This window comes from Neolamprologus brichardi, chromosome 23 (genome assembly GCF_056152115.1).
Source record: "Neolamprologus brichardi isolate AB-2024 chromosome 23, ASM5615211v1, whole genome shotgun sequence".
NCBI classification, from domain to species: Eukaryota; Metazoa; Chordata; class Actinopteri; order Cichliformes; family Cichlidae; genus Neolamprologus; species Neolamprologus brichardi.
In genome coordinates, this window is record NC_142125.1 from 31,829,821 (window position 1) to 31,848,754 (window position 18,934).

Genomic DNA, 18,934 nt, shown 5'->3' on the forward strand with positions numbered 1-18,934 from the left:
TACAGATGCGCTTCCCAACCCCCTGTTCCACGGTTGCCCACATGTGACATCATCACACTGGATGCCACCGATTGGCTAGTCAGTGGCGTCATTCCATGAGTCATGAGAGCGTGTCGTTCAGGAAAATCAAAACCACATTTTTGAAACCTCGCAACAAGGCCGAACAACGCCGTGTTCCCCCGAGCAGCAGGTATAATCTTGCCTCGAAGTCCACTTTTATATGTTTTGTGTTGCATATTGATTACATTGTGGGACGCTCAGACGCGTTGCTATGACGACAACCACGTCCATCAAGAGGAACTATATTGTAATGGAAAACCAGTCGATCCATGTCGAACCGATCTGAGTAGCTACTAATGGAAAAGGGGCTTGTGTGGTGTCAATCAAACACTTTCCAGGTGGATCAAATCTGGAACATAAACAGATATGACAAGGTCCCCAACGCCATTGGCTGACATGCAGCTCCTAACCATGACAAAACCTCCAACGTGTTTACAAATGGTTATAAACTTCACTGTTGTATTCTCTTGTATTGTATGCCTGTGAGACTGTTCTATATTTGCAGTCTTTCATCGATTGAACTAAATGAATGGAAACACAAGTTTTTGTGAAAGGCTACTAATAAGAAAGTACCTAAAGTACAGTTTAATTCAGTTCATCGCTTGAGCCTTGTTTTCCCCTTTCCCTTTTTTATGCTTGAACTATTCGCAGGTTAAGTTACTTAACCCAAAAAATAAAAATAAAATAAGAAAGTCTGGCTCACTGGAAGCAAACTACACTACATATTTATGTTTTTCTGATTAACGTAGTATGAATCCAGTTTTTACACATCTATAAAATCACCTCCAGTGTGTCCTGCTCAGCTTAGCCTCCCTCAGATTATTCATTATTTTTACACTTACTCCTCATGTTTAAACTTCACACCTCTCCTCGCACCGACCCTCTCCTCCTCCCTGTGTAGCCTGCTCTTCTTCTCTCATCTGCTGGGTCCCATGTTTAGACTTCTCACCTTTCACACCCCCCACGCCTTGCGGTCACCAAAACGACTACTTAATCTCATCTCATCTCACAAACTAAGCTGAATTAAATGAATTGAGTCTGCATGGACTGACGAATGAGGGAATTCCATTTACACGGGAGACTGTGACTTGAAGAACTTATCTCCTACACGTATGGGGGAGGCCAAGCCCACTGCTCAACCACAGTTGAACAAACACAGATTTAGTGAATGAAGGAAACACTGTGAATGTTGTTTTCCTTTGGGACAAAATCCATTTATCCGTAGACTCACACATAAAAAGAAAGCAACAGATATACACACACCTCATACTCTCAGCCCCCAGCCCAGATGTTGATCTCCACAGCTGTCTTCCTGTGTGTCTGAACATCTTTCAGGATGACTTTACAACATGCAAACCAGAGACCAGCTACAATGTGAGCCAGGGGCCATGGAGGGCACACACACACACACACACACACACACACACACACACACACACCTACAGATGTTCCTCCACCTATATTAATCTCATGTGAATGCATGTGTGTGTCCCCCACCTTGTCTACATCAACATCTTTAAATGCTCTTGCTGTTTGTGGGCGGGAGGGATTTCGGAGCCTCTGGGCTCTGCGCAGTTAGTGAGGAGGGGGGCTTGTGTTTTTCTGCTTTCTGTCTTCAGGGAAGGAGGAGAGGACGCTAGAGCAACATGACGTGATTTTTTTTTTTGGGGGGGTGGGGGGGATTCTGATACTCCAACTAGATGTCTGTACTATTCTCTCCTGTTTTTGTTGCCGCTTTCTTGGGAGCAGGAGGAGGAGAAATGAAGGACACAGCGAGAAGCAAAAGGAGCACTAAAATGTAAGGTTAAGATGAGAAAAGCAAAAGGAAGTTTGTTTGTTTTTTCTCTGTCTACATGTAACATACACCAATCAGCCACAACATTAAAAACAGTGACAGGTAAGGTGAGTAACGCTGATCATGTCTTTACGATAAGGTGAGCGCTAGGAAAGCTTGGGCCTGACATCCATGTGGATGTTACTTTGATAGGTACTATCCACTGAAATATTGTTGTAAACTACAACCCTATGAAACCTAATAACCCCTCAACTCGATGTGATTTACTCCTGAACTATAAGTGTTGCTAATCAGAAAAAAGGATTGCATCAGCACTGAAAACACAGATAAAAGAAGTTAAAACACAATTTTGGGGAGCAACTGAAAGTAGCTGAGAATATTTTCTCAGCCACTTTCCCAAGTGTTCGAGCAAACAACAGCCTGTTCCAGCCTGTAGAGATAGAGTGTGGTGATGGACATGAGGGGGGGGGGATATAGATGATGTTCTCATTTTCACAACAAATAAATCCATTCACAAAATGCTGAACTCAGGCTACGTCCACACTAATGCGTTTTCGTTTGAAAACGCATCGTTTTCTCTCACTTTTGGCCTCCCGTCCACACTGAGACAGAGGAAAACGCAGCGTTTTGAAAACGCTCTCAAAAACGCATACATTTGAAGACGGTGCTTCAAATGCAGTGTGGACAGCGAAAAGGGAGACTTTAGAAAACGATGATGCACATTAGTCATATGATGCAGTCATGTGACCAATTAAACTAAGATAGCGGAGGGCATTGTACAGCAGTTGTTTTGTTTACTCTCAATTTTGACAGCAATATTAAAGATTAATATCAGTTTGTACATGCTTCAGATAGCTTTTCTTCAAATTCTTTAACTCTCACTCGCTTTTGCAACTTTGTACTTTTGTGTTACTCACAGCAGGAACTCCACCTCATTGTTAGTCCATTTAACAAACTTTTCCTCAACACTTTGCCGTGATGTTTCAAAGAACCGGAAAGTAAATAAACGGCAGACAGAAATGAGGCAGGTTGAATCTCCCTGCGTTTCACGCATGCGCAGTACTGGAACGTAAGCGTTTTCAGCCGTTTCAATGTGGATGCACAACTCTGTGAAAATACCGTTTTCAAATCTATCCAGGCTAGTGTGGACGTAGCCTCAGTCCTGTAAGGTCCTCTGTGCTGGTCCCCATCCCGTCTCTGTCTTTGCACTCATGTGTTTGTCTGTCTCCCCAAGTGTGTAAAGAAGTCTCACAGCTGGAGAACAACAAATTGCAGCAAACACACATCAAAGACGTTTAGACTCTGTAGCTCAGTATGCATGTGAGAGGTTCCCCGCTCCACACACACACACACACACACACATACATATACAACAGTCAGATTCCCTACAGGCGTTGTGTCACACCTTTTTAAAGCGTTTCCTCACACTCTTTGCTGCGAGCAGACGCGGGCACAGACGTTTAATTGTCTCTGGGACCAACAAATGTTTCTTTTGGGGGCCATACTGACTGTTTTAAGGTTTAGGTGGTAACATCATCCATCTGCTAGGCCTGCCTGCTTCACAGCAGGAGGTGAGAGAGTCTGAAAACACCTCTAAAGAAAAATACCGGAAGTTTATTTAGAAAGGTGATAAGCACTTACATAAACTTGGCTTTATAGACCTGTGTATAAATCACATTACAGTCAATTATGTTTGATTATCATGGGACCAGTTCTCTACAACCGCTGTCGCAAAGTGATTTTTACTGCACTGTAAGGAAACAAGCCTACAATATTCGAGAGATACGCCCAACCTGATCACGATGGTGGGAAGGAAGAACTCCCCTTTAACATTAAGCAGCCATCTGCAGAACCAGGCTCAGAGAGAGGCGGCTGTTCGCTATGACAAATCGGGACTGAGGAGACAGAGAAGGTAAAAAGAAGAGGGAATGAGACCAGGTACAACAAACAGGACAAAACAGAAGAGAAAGAAGACTGAAACCTGTGTCAAGTTTTGTTTTCTTCATTATTTTTGTCTCTCAATGGCAGCCTATGAAGTGTCATTTGTTGCATTTTGAGTGGCCCGGTGATTTATGTGATTGCAAATACCGTAATATGATTCATAACAATCTTCCTTCTTTTGGCGTTTTACTTTTAAAGGAATAGAATTAAAATTAAAATATTGATATCACTTTTAAGTTTGCACTCTAAATATGAAGCTAGAACTAGCTTAGCTAGTTAGCTACGATTAGCTTTGCTTAGCATACAGACTTGATACTATAATACTATTTAATAAGCTTTATTCTGTATACACAGATCGTGTAAGCAAGAAATATTCCTCATCAGCCCTAATCTAAACAACATTTTACATATACTGTAATATAGATCCAATTATTTACAGCTAAGAAGTTACTTTTGCAAAAGTTTGCTTAGCTGATGCCAAGTAGCAATGAAAAAGAAGCCAAAAGGAGTCAATCCAAACACCTAACTTATTTTCTTACAGCCTGGTACAAAAACTGTTTCCCTATTTCTAAAAACTATCTGATATGATAATATTCATATCACTCACCCTATCAAAATCTATTCATGTTTAATGTTGTTAAACGACCACTTTAAAATGTCATCGCTTTCAGCATTCAGTTGTACTAAAAATCACTTTAGTGAGTTGCTTCCTCAGTTTTTCCACCAAGTTAATTTTGCTTTCTAGGATATTTCTTGCCAAAATTAGCATGCCATACAACATTACACTAAACTACGTGTATGACAACATCTCATACAAATATGGTCATGCATGGTCAAGACTGATTGCCAAACTACAAACTTAGAATTCATGAATCCACAGTGCTGTGTAAGCACACTGGCTGTATCCATCTTTTATATACACTCTTTTCTTGACACTACGTTAACAAGGCTTTGAATAAACGACAGCAGCCGCAAACATATATCAAACTGTTGTATAGAATTAATTTTAGGACTCTCTCAGTTTACTCAAAATAGTTTATCTTACTTTGGGCTTGTTTACTATTTACTTATTTATTAGTAGTGTGGTTTACTGCCTTGAGATGAGTTGAGTCTACTTTACCTCACATAAATGAAACTGAAGACAGTTCCGTTGATTTTCCGTCTCATCTAGCTTTTAAATAAATGACTCAACACACTGTAGCTGATGTTCTGAATCATGTCACAGATATTTAAAGCTGGAACCCAGTCTGGTTGCCTGGAACATCCCAGGGAAACGAGTTCGAGATAAATGGACTTCACTTGTTTGTCAGTTGCTGGTGTTTTATCTCGTCGGCCGCACAGCTGCAAGCAGGCAGAGTGAGGCAGACAGCAGCTGCAGCCCAGTTGCCAGCCTCACCAGAGTGCTACAAACGGAACTGCCTGCAGCGTGGGAACTGGCACACACATATACACACATACTGACTACAGCCCAACACTCCTGTCAGTATCTTACTGTTGTCATATGAAAATCTCTACACTAATTTTTTTTTTTTTTTACCTTCAGCTGTTTATAGCTGAAAAAAATCTGTCCAGCTTTGGGGCTTTTGAAAGCTTTTCAAAAGCTTTTTTTAAAATCAAGAGCAAATGGTGGTTAACCATAGCTGCTTTTCTTAGATCCTCAAAGGTTTGCGAACATGAATCTATTACGTAACTACAAACCAGACAGCTATGAATGTGTACTTATAATTACTAAAGCGATGTCCCAAGTCATCATGAGTCATTTTTTGGACATCACAGAGCAGTACACGAAGGCAAACTCATTTTTTCCCCTACTTGTCCACTAATAAGCAGAATCTTTCTCAGGGCGTAAAAGCAGAGTAACATCTTTTAAAACTTAAAGTTCAGTCAGTCTGCTTTGGACCGGGATGAACATATTTCAGGGGGATGCCTCCTGTGTCACTGCAAGGAGCCACCAGAAATAACAAATAACACCGATGGCAACAGCACTTCCTATTGTGGTACAGTAACAAGACAGTTCAGCTGGCAATACCTTTCTTTTTCCACATATAGCAAATGCAGAGGACCGATTTATAAAACCAGAAAACATGCAAAGATATATTCTAAGATCAAATCTTCTTCATGTTTCCTCTTAAAAAGCCAGGACGATTGCTAAGAAATGACTGTGTTGTCACTTTGAAAGACAGTCATGTTACATATGGCACCACGCGCTATCTGAGTTGATCTACATAATACTTGTGAACTACGTCTTGAACTGAAGCTGAGTAAAACCATATATAACTATACAAAATGATGGATGGCACCTATTGGTTTGTAAATCCAGCTGTTGAGCATTATTGCCATCCTCCGTATGGGTGAGAGACGGATCTAGCTTAGAAACAGAGGGACACTGGACAATCACATCATCATAAATTCATCAGGTAATGAGATAATAGGTTAAGGGAGCCGAGAATCATTTTGCTATTGACTTCTATTATACACCTAGATTTTGTTTTTATGACCAAATGACTCCCCTCATGCCAATCATTAGCAAGAGCACAGGTTTAAGGCACTCCAAAATCTGTGAAAAACAGAATCAATTTTTTAAATATTTTTGCAATATATTAAGTACTGTAATGATATATAAATTAAGATTTACCACCTTTTGTTAACCATAAATTATGTCTTCAAAGTTAAACTTTGTCAGTATCTATCTTATGTAACAAGATAAAGTTACCTCACTTATTTTTTCCTGCAAATTCAGATTGACAAGCATACCAACGCTGTCAATAAACCTGGCCAAATGTTGCCATAGGATGGAGTCAGTCTGCAGACAGTCTGCAATTGAATGGGGTCAGGTTCTCAATTATGCGCAATCTGTTTCTGATAATCCAGCAATTAACAGGGATAAATCATTGAAAATGACATATCTGTAGCTGTTTACGTAGACAGAAATTCACATTTAACTATTACATTTGCTGTCAGCAAACCAAAGGTTCTGTGGGAATATAACCAGAATACAACCAGCGGGCAGCCAGCTGAGTCGAGTCCACTCAAGTCAACTCAAGACTACTTGAGTCGAGTGACAAAGACCTAAGCGTGATGGCAACATGTTGGTAATCTGTCTGCATTTATACATTAAGCAGGAACTCCAGCAACACTTGAGGGAAGATGAACAACTTTAATAATTGACCAACGCCTTTCGGCTTGTGGCCTTCATCAGGGTCATAGTAAAACATTGTAAAAAATTGCTTAAATGCAAGACAGGAAACAGAAAAAAATGTCAAATTAACCAGTCAAAACTTCATAGATCGGTCAGCTGACATATAATAGGTAGGTATTGGTTAATTGGCTAAGTCACACGCAAGTAAATACCGGACTAGATCATTACTGATGAGGGGTGTGTGTGTGTGTGTGTGTGTGTGTGTGTGTGTGTGTGTGTGTGACATAACCCCCCATATGTCTGAAAATAACACATGCATGAAATGCATAAGGAGGATGCTATAAATATACACACAGGTTTTAAAAAAAAGGGGGGGTGGGGGGTCTTTAATGGTAAAAGCATGTTTGAATTAGAAAACAAGATTACATCATCACATAGGAACACATTTAAAAGATCCTTATTTATGTCTCTAAAATGTAAAATCTCTAAAATTTAGACTTAAATTGTAGACTTAAGATGAGATGTCTAAAACGTTACTTCTTTGGCTAAAATAATAAGATTAATTGAATAAACATTACTCATGTGAGAGTAATTTAACTGATTAAAAAAAAAAAGAAAAAAGGAGGTGTAGTTCATAAAAACTCATTGATCCTCTCCATGCACCTTGGAAGCAGGTGAAGTTGTGCCAGAAAATTTTTGCTGCATTTATACATTAGACAGAAGTTATGTGCAAAACTTTGACTCTCTCTGAGAGTAATTGCAGTCTGTCCAAAGACTGTTGTCCTATTTTCAATCGCATGACCGGGCACTTAGCTTGCTCTGAATTAGAGTGTGTCCAGTGTCGAATGTTTGTTGTTTTTTTGGTTTTTTTTTAATATAGCCGATTTAATGTAAGTTTGCTTGGCTAACGTTATCTCAGGATGGTGGTGCATGAGATGAGCCCCTTTGCTTGTAGTATTCCCAGAGTTTTTTAAATGTATTTGATAAAATATTGATATTTGGTGTTCCTATATTGATATAATACCCCCAAGCAAAGTACTGCAATACTATACGGTATCACAACATTTTCCCCACCCCTACAATATATTAATATTAAACATAAATAGAGACATCTGACAGATGAACTGATAAACCTGCGGTTTGCCTCCACTTATCACCTCAGAGAGAATGCTCACTTCAAGGGACACACAGGCGTTTCTGATTGTTTACCTTTATGCTATGAAACATGCCTGTTCTGATGGGAGTCGTGCTTCTAGGTTGACAATGGCCAATAGGACACAAGGAACTGAAGTTATCAAGTTTTGCTTTGATGAACAAGCAAGTTATAACATGCAATTAGTTAGCTTGTGAATCTGTAGCTGTTGTAACTTGCAGAGCCTGGCTAGCTGTTGACCTTTTATCTGGCCTCTGCGTTAAGCTAAGATAGTCATCTTTTTTATCTAATTTGTGACAAGACAGTGAGTATGTGTGAAATGTCAACCTGCTCCTTTAACATCAAGATAACTCTAGTGCTTCTTTGGATGACATATTTTTCCAACTTAAGGCTGCTTAGTGTTACTGATAATCGCTCAAAGTAAAGTCAACACTTCTTAAAAGATCTAAACACTGAAAGCAGTCTTTAGCGAAATGACTGCGGTAATTAGCTAACTGAGCTCCCTGCTAGTTGATGTATGGGTGTGTATTTTAAGTCAAGTAATTTCTGTCCAATTTTGATAATAGCATCTCTAAGGCTAATTTCATCGAAAACACAGCTCAGCTTATTAGAAGTGTGAGCCTTCACTCTTTCGCTTTAATTCTCTCTCTCTTCTGTTTTCCTGTTATTTCATCTCCACAGTCGACATCCAGACGCCACACATTTTTCCCCCTCCCCCTGAAACAGCATCCCAACACCCCCCAGTACCCACCCCAACAATCACACACTTCAGGTCACACACAAACCAATCTGCCCTCCACACACCCCACCCAGCACCTCTGGCTAATCACTTCAAAGGAAGATGCTATCACTCTAACGAGAGACCCACTCAAGCAAATCAGAGAGCGCTCCAATCTGATGAGCAGCACGGAGCGCTTAAATAGCAAAACACGTCACTTCTTGTACTTTAAGAGGTACGCTCCATCCTCTAATTAGCATGTTGTCAAGAACTGAGCTAAGACAAAATTCCAGTATTGGGGCTCAGAGAAAAAACCCTTGTCCACTTGGGGGCTTGTAAATCCCGATCAGCTCCAGCGAAAGCTGTTAAGAGGCTTAATATTGCAGTACCCATTAGACTACTCTATGATAATTTTTTAAACATTCAAGGAGGAAGAAACAAGCCTAAAAGAAAGGAGACCGTGAGAGCAACAAAAAGAACAAACAGAGACGAGGAGGGCTGACAGAAAGAAAGATCCCCTGGTGTTTTTCTTTAAATCTACCACTCCCTTTATTCCTCTTCACCCCAAATTCTGCACACCAAGAACATCAAGGCGCTGTTTGTTTGATCAATAGTAGGCCTGGCTTTACTTGGAGTCTCTCCCAAAGTTGGACTGTAACAAAGCAACCAATGCTTCTCCTGTTAATTCTTCTTAATACAGCTCTTTAAGTTCTGAATCATTTGCTTGGACAGGATTTTAGAAAGTATTAATATTGACTGATATATGTCTGATGGATACACCACTAATTTAAACCCTGCTAGTGTCACTACACTTTGTTACACTTTAAAAGACATGAGCATGTAGGTAGCAGGAAAGGTCTCATGCAAGGGTCACTGCTGAGCTGCATTATGACATTAAGACTGCACTGCTTCTGCACCCACACGAGAGGCAGGAATTCTTAGACTCCACTGATTTGATATTGACCATTCCTGAGAATCATCATGCTTTAGTGATAGCTGTCATTACGGCCATGGTTACACAGCAAACAGGAACTATCAGCGACCAATACTTTAAATGGCAAATACAGCATTTAAAAAATGGCACAATTATCCTAGATTACACAAAACGGAAAGACAAAAAAGGATTTAAAGAGTGAAACACGAGGAAAACCATTAGTGGCGGAGGGGAACAATGGTCAATACATGTTTGTGTCTACTGGTGTGTGAACTGGAGGAGAGGATAAAGAGGGCGGGGGACACTTTGATGACTCTTAAAGATGATCTTTGACCCTTTAAAAAGGTTAAGAGGCAAATTTGATGAAGAGGGATTACAAATAATCTCCCCCACCTTAGGGTGATTACAAGTCATGCACAACAGCCAGGAATTTGGGATTAAGTGTCACACAAGAACCAAAACATACTAGTGTGGGGTATGTGGGCTGTTTACATGATGATAAAACAGAACTCCTCTACACAGGGAGGCCCTGGAGCTACTGGTGTCTCTTCCTCAAAACATCTTACCTTGTTTGGAGGGCTAGGGGGTCGAGTTTGTTCTTCGTATGCCGGGACATTTTCCCACGTTGCCACTACAGCATGTGTGGGTGTGAACTTTGCATCTGGGAACCCCCGGTGTACTTCCTAGGCGAGGAGATGAATGAACGAATGAGGGAGGAAGGGAAAGGACGACACATGAAATAAGGGAATGAAAGACAAACACTGAGCTGATGGATTGAGACAAACCAAATCTGTAGTTAATTAAAGTTCAACAGGTATTTTTTCTCTAGTGTTTTTATAGCATCTTATGAGTTTTCAACACTAAAACTGTAATCATTACACACCTGTGCGACTCTGTTGAGCACACTGGGTGTTTCTGTCACCCTGTAGTAAATCTGTCCGCGCCCTCCGCTTGTGTCAATGTCAGCCAGGAATGGAGCCACCACAGGGAAGTCTGTGGGGAATCCGTCATCAACGTATTGCTTCTCCATTGGCAAGTCCTGGGCTGATATGATGCCATTGGTGGCCACCTAAAGGGAGGGAAAGCTTTAGTTTGGAATATTTGGAATACTATCACGAACCCAACAAACCTCCTAATGAACCCATTCGCCCTTGTAAACCACTAGAACCCCTTCATGGACTCCAGGAACCACATAATGAACCCCTATTTTCCTCAAAAACCACTGGAACAACCTCGGGGTGCCCTCCCAATTTTTCTGATCAAGATTTAGAAAAGTTCTGACCACATGCAGCCACAGCTGTACTCAATATTTCCATTTGATGCTATTTCACAACATTTTAGAAGGAGATTTTTACAAGGCTGTAGATAGATCCCTGTGAGTCAAAAGATCATTTTTTTCTACTCTTGGCTCTGTATGACATCAGTCAGAAGGACTATCCCTAATATGGTCATTGAGAGCCCAAACCTTTGACTGTGAGCACAGAAGCCCCACCCAGCTGCTGTGTTAAAGTGATGTACACACCAAAGCATTAATATTGGTATTCCTGATTATTAAAGTGGCCACGTTGCATAATGAGCCTTCTCACATGTGACAGTATTATTCAGTGCAATGTTGCTACCACTTAACCTATCTATCTATCTATCTATTTATCTATCTATCTATCTATCTATCTATCTATCTATCTATCTATATTGAAATCTTTGATTCTCCTTGGATAGCTTGCATGAGTCACAGTTCAACATAATCTCTATTTATCACATACCAGCCCATGGTGTTGTAGAAGTGCATTGCTGAGACTTAGTTCAATTTTTATGTGAGAATAATAACAGTTTACCACTTTCTTTGGATCTAAAAAAGGTTGTTGATCTCAAACAAGAACAATACAACATCATTAATTTCTTGGTTATATTTTGAGTTATTTTCCCAGATCTGCAAGCTATCAAATAATAGTCAGTTAGAAAATAGTTAAGTAGAAATTTTAAGTGGCTTTTTTCCTTTGAACCCATTGGTTCACTCCTACTTTGCAGCATGGCTACTTTGCAGGCTCTGACAGGAGGCACTCTGTGCAATAATTACTTTTACTTTTAAAACATTAAGTACATTTGACTGAGCAACACTTTTACTTATACTGGATGCTCCTACAGCAGTTATGGTAAAAGAAAAAGAGTTAATTCATTTGCATCTGTTGACATCTGCTGAATATAAAAGTGAAGTTGCTGAAAGATTTGGATTTAAATATTAGGAGCGCAGTTTGTTGAAATCCTATGCAAACATTGGTCCTTCGTGAAAAAAAGAGTACACATGATAATAAACCCAATGTCCTCTGTTGTCAATGTCCCGACTTTTTTTTTTTTTATTCAGCCGTGAATGAATCGCTCCATTGAGCAGAGGGGAAACAGCAGCACAACTCTCCTGCGCAGATTATTCAACAGCTGCAAATATCACCTGAGACACGTGAAGGGGGAACTTCAGCGAATTTTTTTAGGCGCTCACAAAATAGACAACCTCGACTGAGTGCAAATGAATAGTAATGAAGTCATACTTACGTATAGCTGGGAGAAAGGGCAGTTGTAGAAGTACAAGGGTCTGGGAAGGGACAGCACTTTGGACGTCTCATCGTCGCCCTCTCTCAACACCGAATCTCCATTTAAAGTGCCGTAAGGAAACATGTCAGCCCTCTGGATGGCAGTAACCATAGTGCAGCTGCAGCACAGCAACACGCACGCGGCCAGCATCGCCCATCTCTCCATTGCACAGCCTGAGTGATCGAGCAGCGCTGCGCTATGAGAGGGAGCAGCAGGAGAGAAGCACAGCTGGACTCAGAAAGAGATCTTTACTCACTCCTCCTCTCCACCGAGCCCCCGCAAACTCCACGGGGAGGGAAGGAGGAGTTTATGCCCACTGCGATTGGTCAAAGGCGGGGTGAGTGACAGCAGGCCGGGGCTGGAGGTAACATCTGGCTCGTATTAAAGAAAAGACAAATAGAGCATTTTTAATCCGGATGTAACTCTATCTGTTTCACAACACTGAAAAGACATGTGGTGTCATTTAAAAAAACAAACAAAGTGAGAAACATGTTTTCTTAAATAGTTTGTAGGTTTAATTTGAGGTTTTCGAGGAGGACACATTAAGTGAGATTAAGTGGGATCTGGAGGACTTCCCTGGGAAACTTTTAACTTGCTTCCTGAATTCTTGTAAAGTTTTCTTCACAAATATTTGCCTTTTTTTGCATTCATTCGTAATGGAAATATCTTTATGTAAAGGAAAACATAAAATTCCGACACATCAGGTAATGATTCAGTATGTTAGGTTCAGTATTCAGTATGTATATAGATCGTTTTTTCTTCGTTTTTTTTCTTTGTCTGTTTTTTTTGGAAGCCACATTTGAATGAGATGAGATATTTAGATGGAATAATAAGGAGTCAGCACTCTTGGTTTTGCACCCTTTGTTTCTAAACATATACCTGTATGCAGTGTTGGGGAGTAACGGAATACATGTACCGCCGTTACATATTTAAAATACAAAACATGAGTAACTGTATTCCGTTACAGTTACAGTTTAAAAAGGTGGTATTTAGAATACAGTTACTTTGTTGAAATAAATGGACTACACGGTGGTACTTCCCTGTTTCATATTGTGGCGCGTCAGGACTGTTTGGGTTTTGTTTGACAGCTACGTTCTGTTGTTCCAGGCGGCAGCGTTACGGTTGCCATGGTTACAGGGTGACGCTCTCTCTGCGTGTTTCCTGGGTGAGAGAGGCCTTTTTGTTGTTGTTGTGCTAAGCTAATAGGCAGAATGCTACAGGTATAGCGCTAAAGAATGTAGCATCATAGGCAGTGTAGTCCGAGCTGCAGGGAGAATGGACTGCCATACCCGTTATGTGTCTGTGAGCGAGGGAGGGAGAAAAAGGAAAAGTACGAGTTGTCATCGAGCAAAAACGGGAGCTGGAAGCATGTAAATATAATAATAACCACTGCAGCCAAGAAGAGTGCCTGACGAGCCCAGTTGTAAGTAAGCTATTAAGACTCGACTGTACACCGTGTTCGTGTTTTCCTCCAAAAACAATAAGTTCGGTTGGAGCAGCCTTTCAACGCCTCTCTCTGTCTCTCGCTAGCAAAGTTGACCCAGACAACAAAGTAAAGCTAGTTTTCGGCTACGAGCCCGACACGAACCCGACGTATTAGCCAGAGGTCCCTTTACTAAGGTTCGGAGCCGCGGACCTTCAGTAACAGTAATAAATCACAGCAATAGTACATTCATGTAGTTGTAAACAGCATGATAATATATTAAGTAATCCAAAGTATTCAGAATACGTTACTCTCATTGAGTAACGTAACGGAATACGTTACAGAATACATTTTGGGGCATGTATTCTGTATTCTGTAATGGAATACATTTTAAAAGTAACCTTCCCAACACTGCCTGTATGATCACCTGACAATCCACATCTGCTTCTTGGATGGGCTGTACCATTAGGCAAAATGCTAAAAACAAGGAAATAAATAAAGCTTACAGTGCTACGTCCAGTTGTCTGAGGTACAGACAACATGAATGGCAATGGTGGTGATGGTAATCTTTATCAGTAGGGCCAGCTGTAAAACTTGTGGAAATACAGCAATAAGTCTGAAATTTTATGCACTCTGTCATATTTTTGTAAAAGCCATCCAGTGGGCTAGACTAGAGTCTTTGCAGGCCAACTTTGGACTCCCAAACCTTATGTTTGACATCTCTGCCTTAGAGGGTGTCACTTAAAATCAAAAAATAAAATGATTAGGAACTTTTCTTAGCTGACTAAGTAAGAAAAAGTAGTACGGTTATAACATAAACAATTCTTTCATGCTTTTTATGGGGTGTACAAATTCAGACACACACTTACAGACAATTTACACCACGTCCAATGTATGAGCATTTCAGAGACTACTTACTGAAAACCCAGAACCATGCAAGAAGCCTTAAAAACTCAATCTTGTGTGCCACCTGGTGTCTGCAAAGGCATACTGCAGCATATGCACCATGCCCCAGCTAAATTGAGTTTGAAAACAGAGTCATTTACAATTTTCAGCAATTGCTAAGAAACGTTTTTTGAATCCATCCATTTAGGACTGAACAGGCTGGGCAGGTCACAGCCCATTGCTTCTCTTGAAAGTTTCCACCCTACATTTACAAAAACACTCTTGCAAAATCTCACAAACACATCAAAACAGCTGTGTTTTGATGTGCTTCAAACCACACCGTTTTATCTGATCATGCATGCAATCAAATGAAGAACATACTGCATAATGCATTCAGAGCACACCACATCAAAAAAATTGAAAACAACTGGTGCAGGAACTGGAACTTGGACCTTTAATCTCAAGTGGTTGTTTCACAATATTACAATGATTACCAAAATATAAAGCAGACATGTCTCTCATATTATTTCTGCATAATAGTGTTGAATTTAAGTCTCTCTCTGTTTTTGTGGGTTCTGGCTTCTATCGCTTCAACTTTTGGCATCTGTGGTCAATGTTCTGCATCGAATTATTGCGCAAATTGTGCTTCAGTGAGTGAGAGTGTGTTTAGTTTGTGGTGTATGGTGTACTTGGGGAACTCCTCCCAGATCTGGACAATCTGAGGGGCAACCTGGCAGCATCAGATGGACCGAGACATAATATCCCAGAGGTGTTCTATTGGATTTAGTTCAGACAAGCTTGGGAACCAGTAAGTAGTATCAGTTCCTAGATCAGTTCCAGATCCTTCAAGAACTGCCTGCATACTCTGGGCAATGTCGTGCACCAGAAGGAACCCAGGACCCACTGCACCAGGTCTGACAGTGGGTCCAAGGATTTTAAACCCTTTACCTCATGACAGTCAGGGTGCCATTGCCTAGCCGGAAAAGGTCTGCACATCCCTTCACCACCAAACTTGTCAAGCTGAATGTAACAGCAGCAAATTGTTTTCCACTGCAGACTCTTTCATATCTGTCACATGTATTCATGGTGAATGTGTTCTCATCTGCAAAAAGCACAGAGCACCAGGCGCCAGTCAGCTCTGCTATTCTATGGCAAATGACAACTGAGCTCCATGGTGCCAGGCAGTGAGCACGGGTCCCACTACAGGATATCAGACCCTCAGGCCACCATCATGAAACCTGTCTCTAATTGTTTGGAGAAAGACATTCATGCCAGTGGCCTGCTGGAGGTCATTTTGCAGCGCTGGCAGTGCTCATCCAGTTCCACAAAGGAGCAGATACTGGTCCTGCTGATTAGTAACTGGGTAGCATCTGTGGTAACTTTCTGTCTCCTGGAATCTCCTCCATGCATTGACACACTAGGAGACACACCAAGCCATCTGGAATTGGATTGCCAGTGCAACCTCTGTAGGGTCCAGGTATGGCTTCATGTTGCCAGTAGTGACACAGAACCTGGCCAAATGTAAAACAAGTGAAAAACAGTCAGAAAAAAGAAGGGGAAAAAGATTCTCTAGTCTAGCTCCTCTACTGCCCCTGTTGTTAATTTCACCAAATCAGGACCAGGAGGAGGAGTTGGCCGTCCGACTGGGGTCTGGAGTGTGGGGCCTCCCTGCTGCTGTGGAGTCGGGGCGGTCTGCTTCTCCCCACCGCAGGGAAAAGGGTAACACCACCTGGGTCTGGGTGCAGTTTCCCCCTCCAGGGGCAAAGGTACCTAGACCCGGTTCTTAGAGTACGCTTGGGGAGTGTGATTGTGTGTACAGTGTCTCTCTATGTCTGTCTCCACGTTGGGTGAGTGTTGAGTAATTGCATATGAGAGCATGAGGGTGGGAATGGATGTTTGTATCTGTGTGTGCCTGTATGTCTGTGTCTATATGTCCGGTTGGGTATCAGACGCCACCTCTCTGGGGACATCTCAGGCCCTCTAAGGTATGGAGGCCTATCTCCCCCACCACTTCCCCTGCCGGTGGCAGACGCCCTCAGACATCGGTGCGTTGGTGGTTCTTTGTGTCTGGGGATGGGCGCCCAGGTACACACCAGCTCACTCCTTGGTGGCTGCTTATCGGGGCCTGGAGCCTGGGGCTCGCTCGGGCCACTTCGGGGGTGGGGTGCCCTCGGCCTCTCGGCCTGGGGCTCGGTCACTCTGGCGCAGCTGGCTGCCGGCGGAGCTCCTGATCCATACCTGCTTCATGCCCTGGAGGACGGGGCTGTGGTCCCCCCACACCCTCTAGCAGATCATTACATGAAGGAACCTTTTAAAAACAAGCGCGTTCATGCTCACAGGTGTACACACGGGTGATCACACACACAAACTGCACCCTTTTTGCCTCCTACCTCAAAGCACACTGTGCGCTGTCGATATTACATGCTGCACAATAATGTTTAATATTTAGAATTTACTGTTATATTCCCATATATCATCGTGATGTTGTTTATTATATTGCTCTTGTTTTCTTCTGCTTGTTTTCTTTTCTCTTTCTCAACAGGTGAGCCAGGTGATTGATATATGTATTTTTTTTGTCTGCTTATTTAGTTGGTTTTTGTTGTTTTGCCCTTTATCCCCGTCCCTCTTCTCCGCTGTTTTTCCCCCCTCTTCCTTTCTCCCTTTTCTTTTCCTCATTCAAGTCTGTCCCGTATCTAGCAAGTGAAAATAAAAAATAAATAAAATAAACAATAAAAGGTGAATCAAATAGACCATTACGGCAAGGCTGGGATGGTAAATTTGGTAAAGTAAATCCGTTGGGCATCTTTCTTCGCCTTTAGACAATAATTCTGATGGCAAAAGAACCAAACGGGACAGGCAAAAAAAAAGAAAAAAAAAAAAGATCCCAGGAGTTTAACTGACTTGATGCTATACTCTGATTAAAACGTGTTCCTTTCATTTTCGTGAGCGGTGTACTATTGTACACAGCCTATGCTTTATTTCCATAGTTGTAGTTCAGATGATCCATATGCTTTGTTCTGTTCAGTGATGGGTAGATTTTTGCTTTTTTGCTTTTTTGTAAAGTGTACTACTTTGTTTACCCAAATAAATGGTCACTTTTTGTTTGAATCTGCTTATTTGTTCTGCCCTTGGGTCCTCTGCAGATAATTCATGCCAGTAGTAGAATGCAAAACGCTGAAATCAGCATCTGACAAAAGCAGAGGTTACGTCTCCCATGGAGAAATATTCACTTTGTGATTCTCCATCCATCCATTTGCTTCCGCTTATCCTTTTCAGGGTCGCGGGAGCCTATCCCAGCTGTCATAGGGCAAGAGGCGGGGTACACCCTGGACAGGTCGCCAGTCTGTCGCAGGGCTAACATACAGAGACAGACAACCATTCGCACTCACATTCACACCTAGTGGCAATTTGGATTATCCAATTAACCTATCCCCACAAGTTGCACGTCTTCGGATGGTGGGAGGAAGCCGGAGTACCCGGAGGGAACCCACGCAAACACGGGGAGAACATGCAAACTCCACACAGAAAGACCCCGGCCTGATGGTGGAATTGAACTCAGGACCTTCTTGCTGTGCGGCAACAGTGCTAACCACCGTGCCACCGTGCTGCCACTTTGTGATTCTGACGGTACCAAACATTTTGACCACTCTGGTTTAGACACTGTTAAAGGTATCCGTAGTATCCAATTATCTGTAGTATTTGGCTGCATGTATGAATTGTTTTGGGAAATGTATCTTAGGCACCAATCAATCAAAGATTCAAGGGAAAAAACAACTTCATATTTTTTAAGATATCTTTTTAAGATAATTTTTTTTTTTTCAATCCCACCAGTGTGATTCACCATCCCTTTTCTCACTCTTCCCCGTCACCCTGTTGTGTGCTGATGTGTGTGAGTGACAGGCTTACTGTTCCTGTGAGACACGGCCTCCAAGCTGCACTGCTGGAGCATGAGCTGACATAATTGGCATATTTGCTCTGCGTTACCTCATCAACAGCTAGCATACTTAAGAACCAGTTTACGTTATAATGTCAGACTTGTAGTGTCATGCTAAATTACTCTTTGTACTTACCAGTTTCTCTTCTCCCCTTTCTTAGAATTGTCTTGGTGTCCCAGCTATAGCCTCTCGTCTCTGTCTCTCTCTCTCTCTCTCTCTCTGGAACTCCTCATGTGGACACAAACCATTCCTCCCTCGAATGCTTGCCTGCCCACTCCCCTCAAACTAGCCACAGCGTGGATTCTTACCTGCCTGGCTGCTCTCCGCCACATGCCAACGTCCTTTCCATCTAAAGTTCTAGCTTG

The 18,934-nt window shown here is 41.8% G+C and overlaps 1 protein-coding gene across 1 annotated transcript in view; it reads right to left on the reverse strand.

The window, feature by feature from the left end:
- nid2a (nidogen 2a (osteonidogen)) overlaps positions 1 to 13,353 on the reverse strand; it is a 54,004-nt gene extending 40,651 nt beyond the window's left edge. The window contains exons 1-3 of the mRNA XM_087835599.1: positions 12,288 to 13,353; positions 10,624 to 10,809; positions 10,307 to 10,423 (exon numbers count right to left, since the gene is read on the reverse strand). Coding sequence (XP_087691725.1) covers positions 10,307 to 10,423; positions 10,624 to 10,809; positions 12,288 to 12,491 — 507 coding nt within the window. The 5' untranslated portion in view covers positions 12,492 to 13,353. The remainder of the gene's footprint in view (positions 1 to 10,306; positions 10,424 to 10,623; positions 10,810 to 12,287) is intronic.
- Positions 13,354 to 18,934: the final 5,581 nt, after the last annotated feature.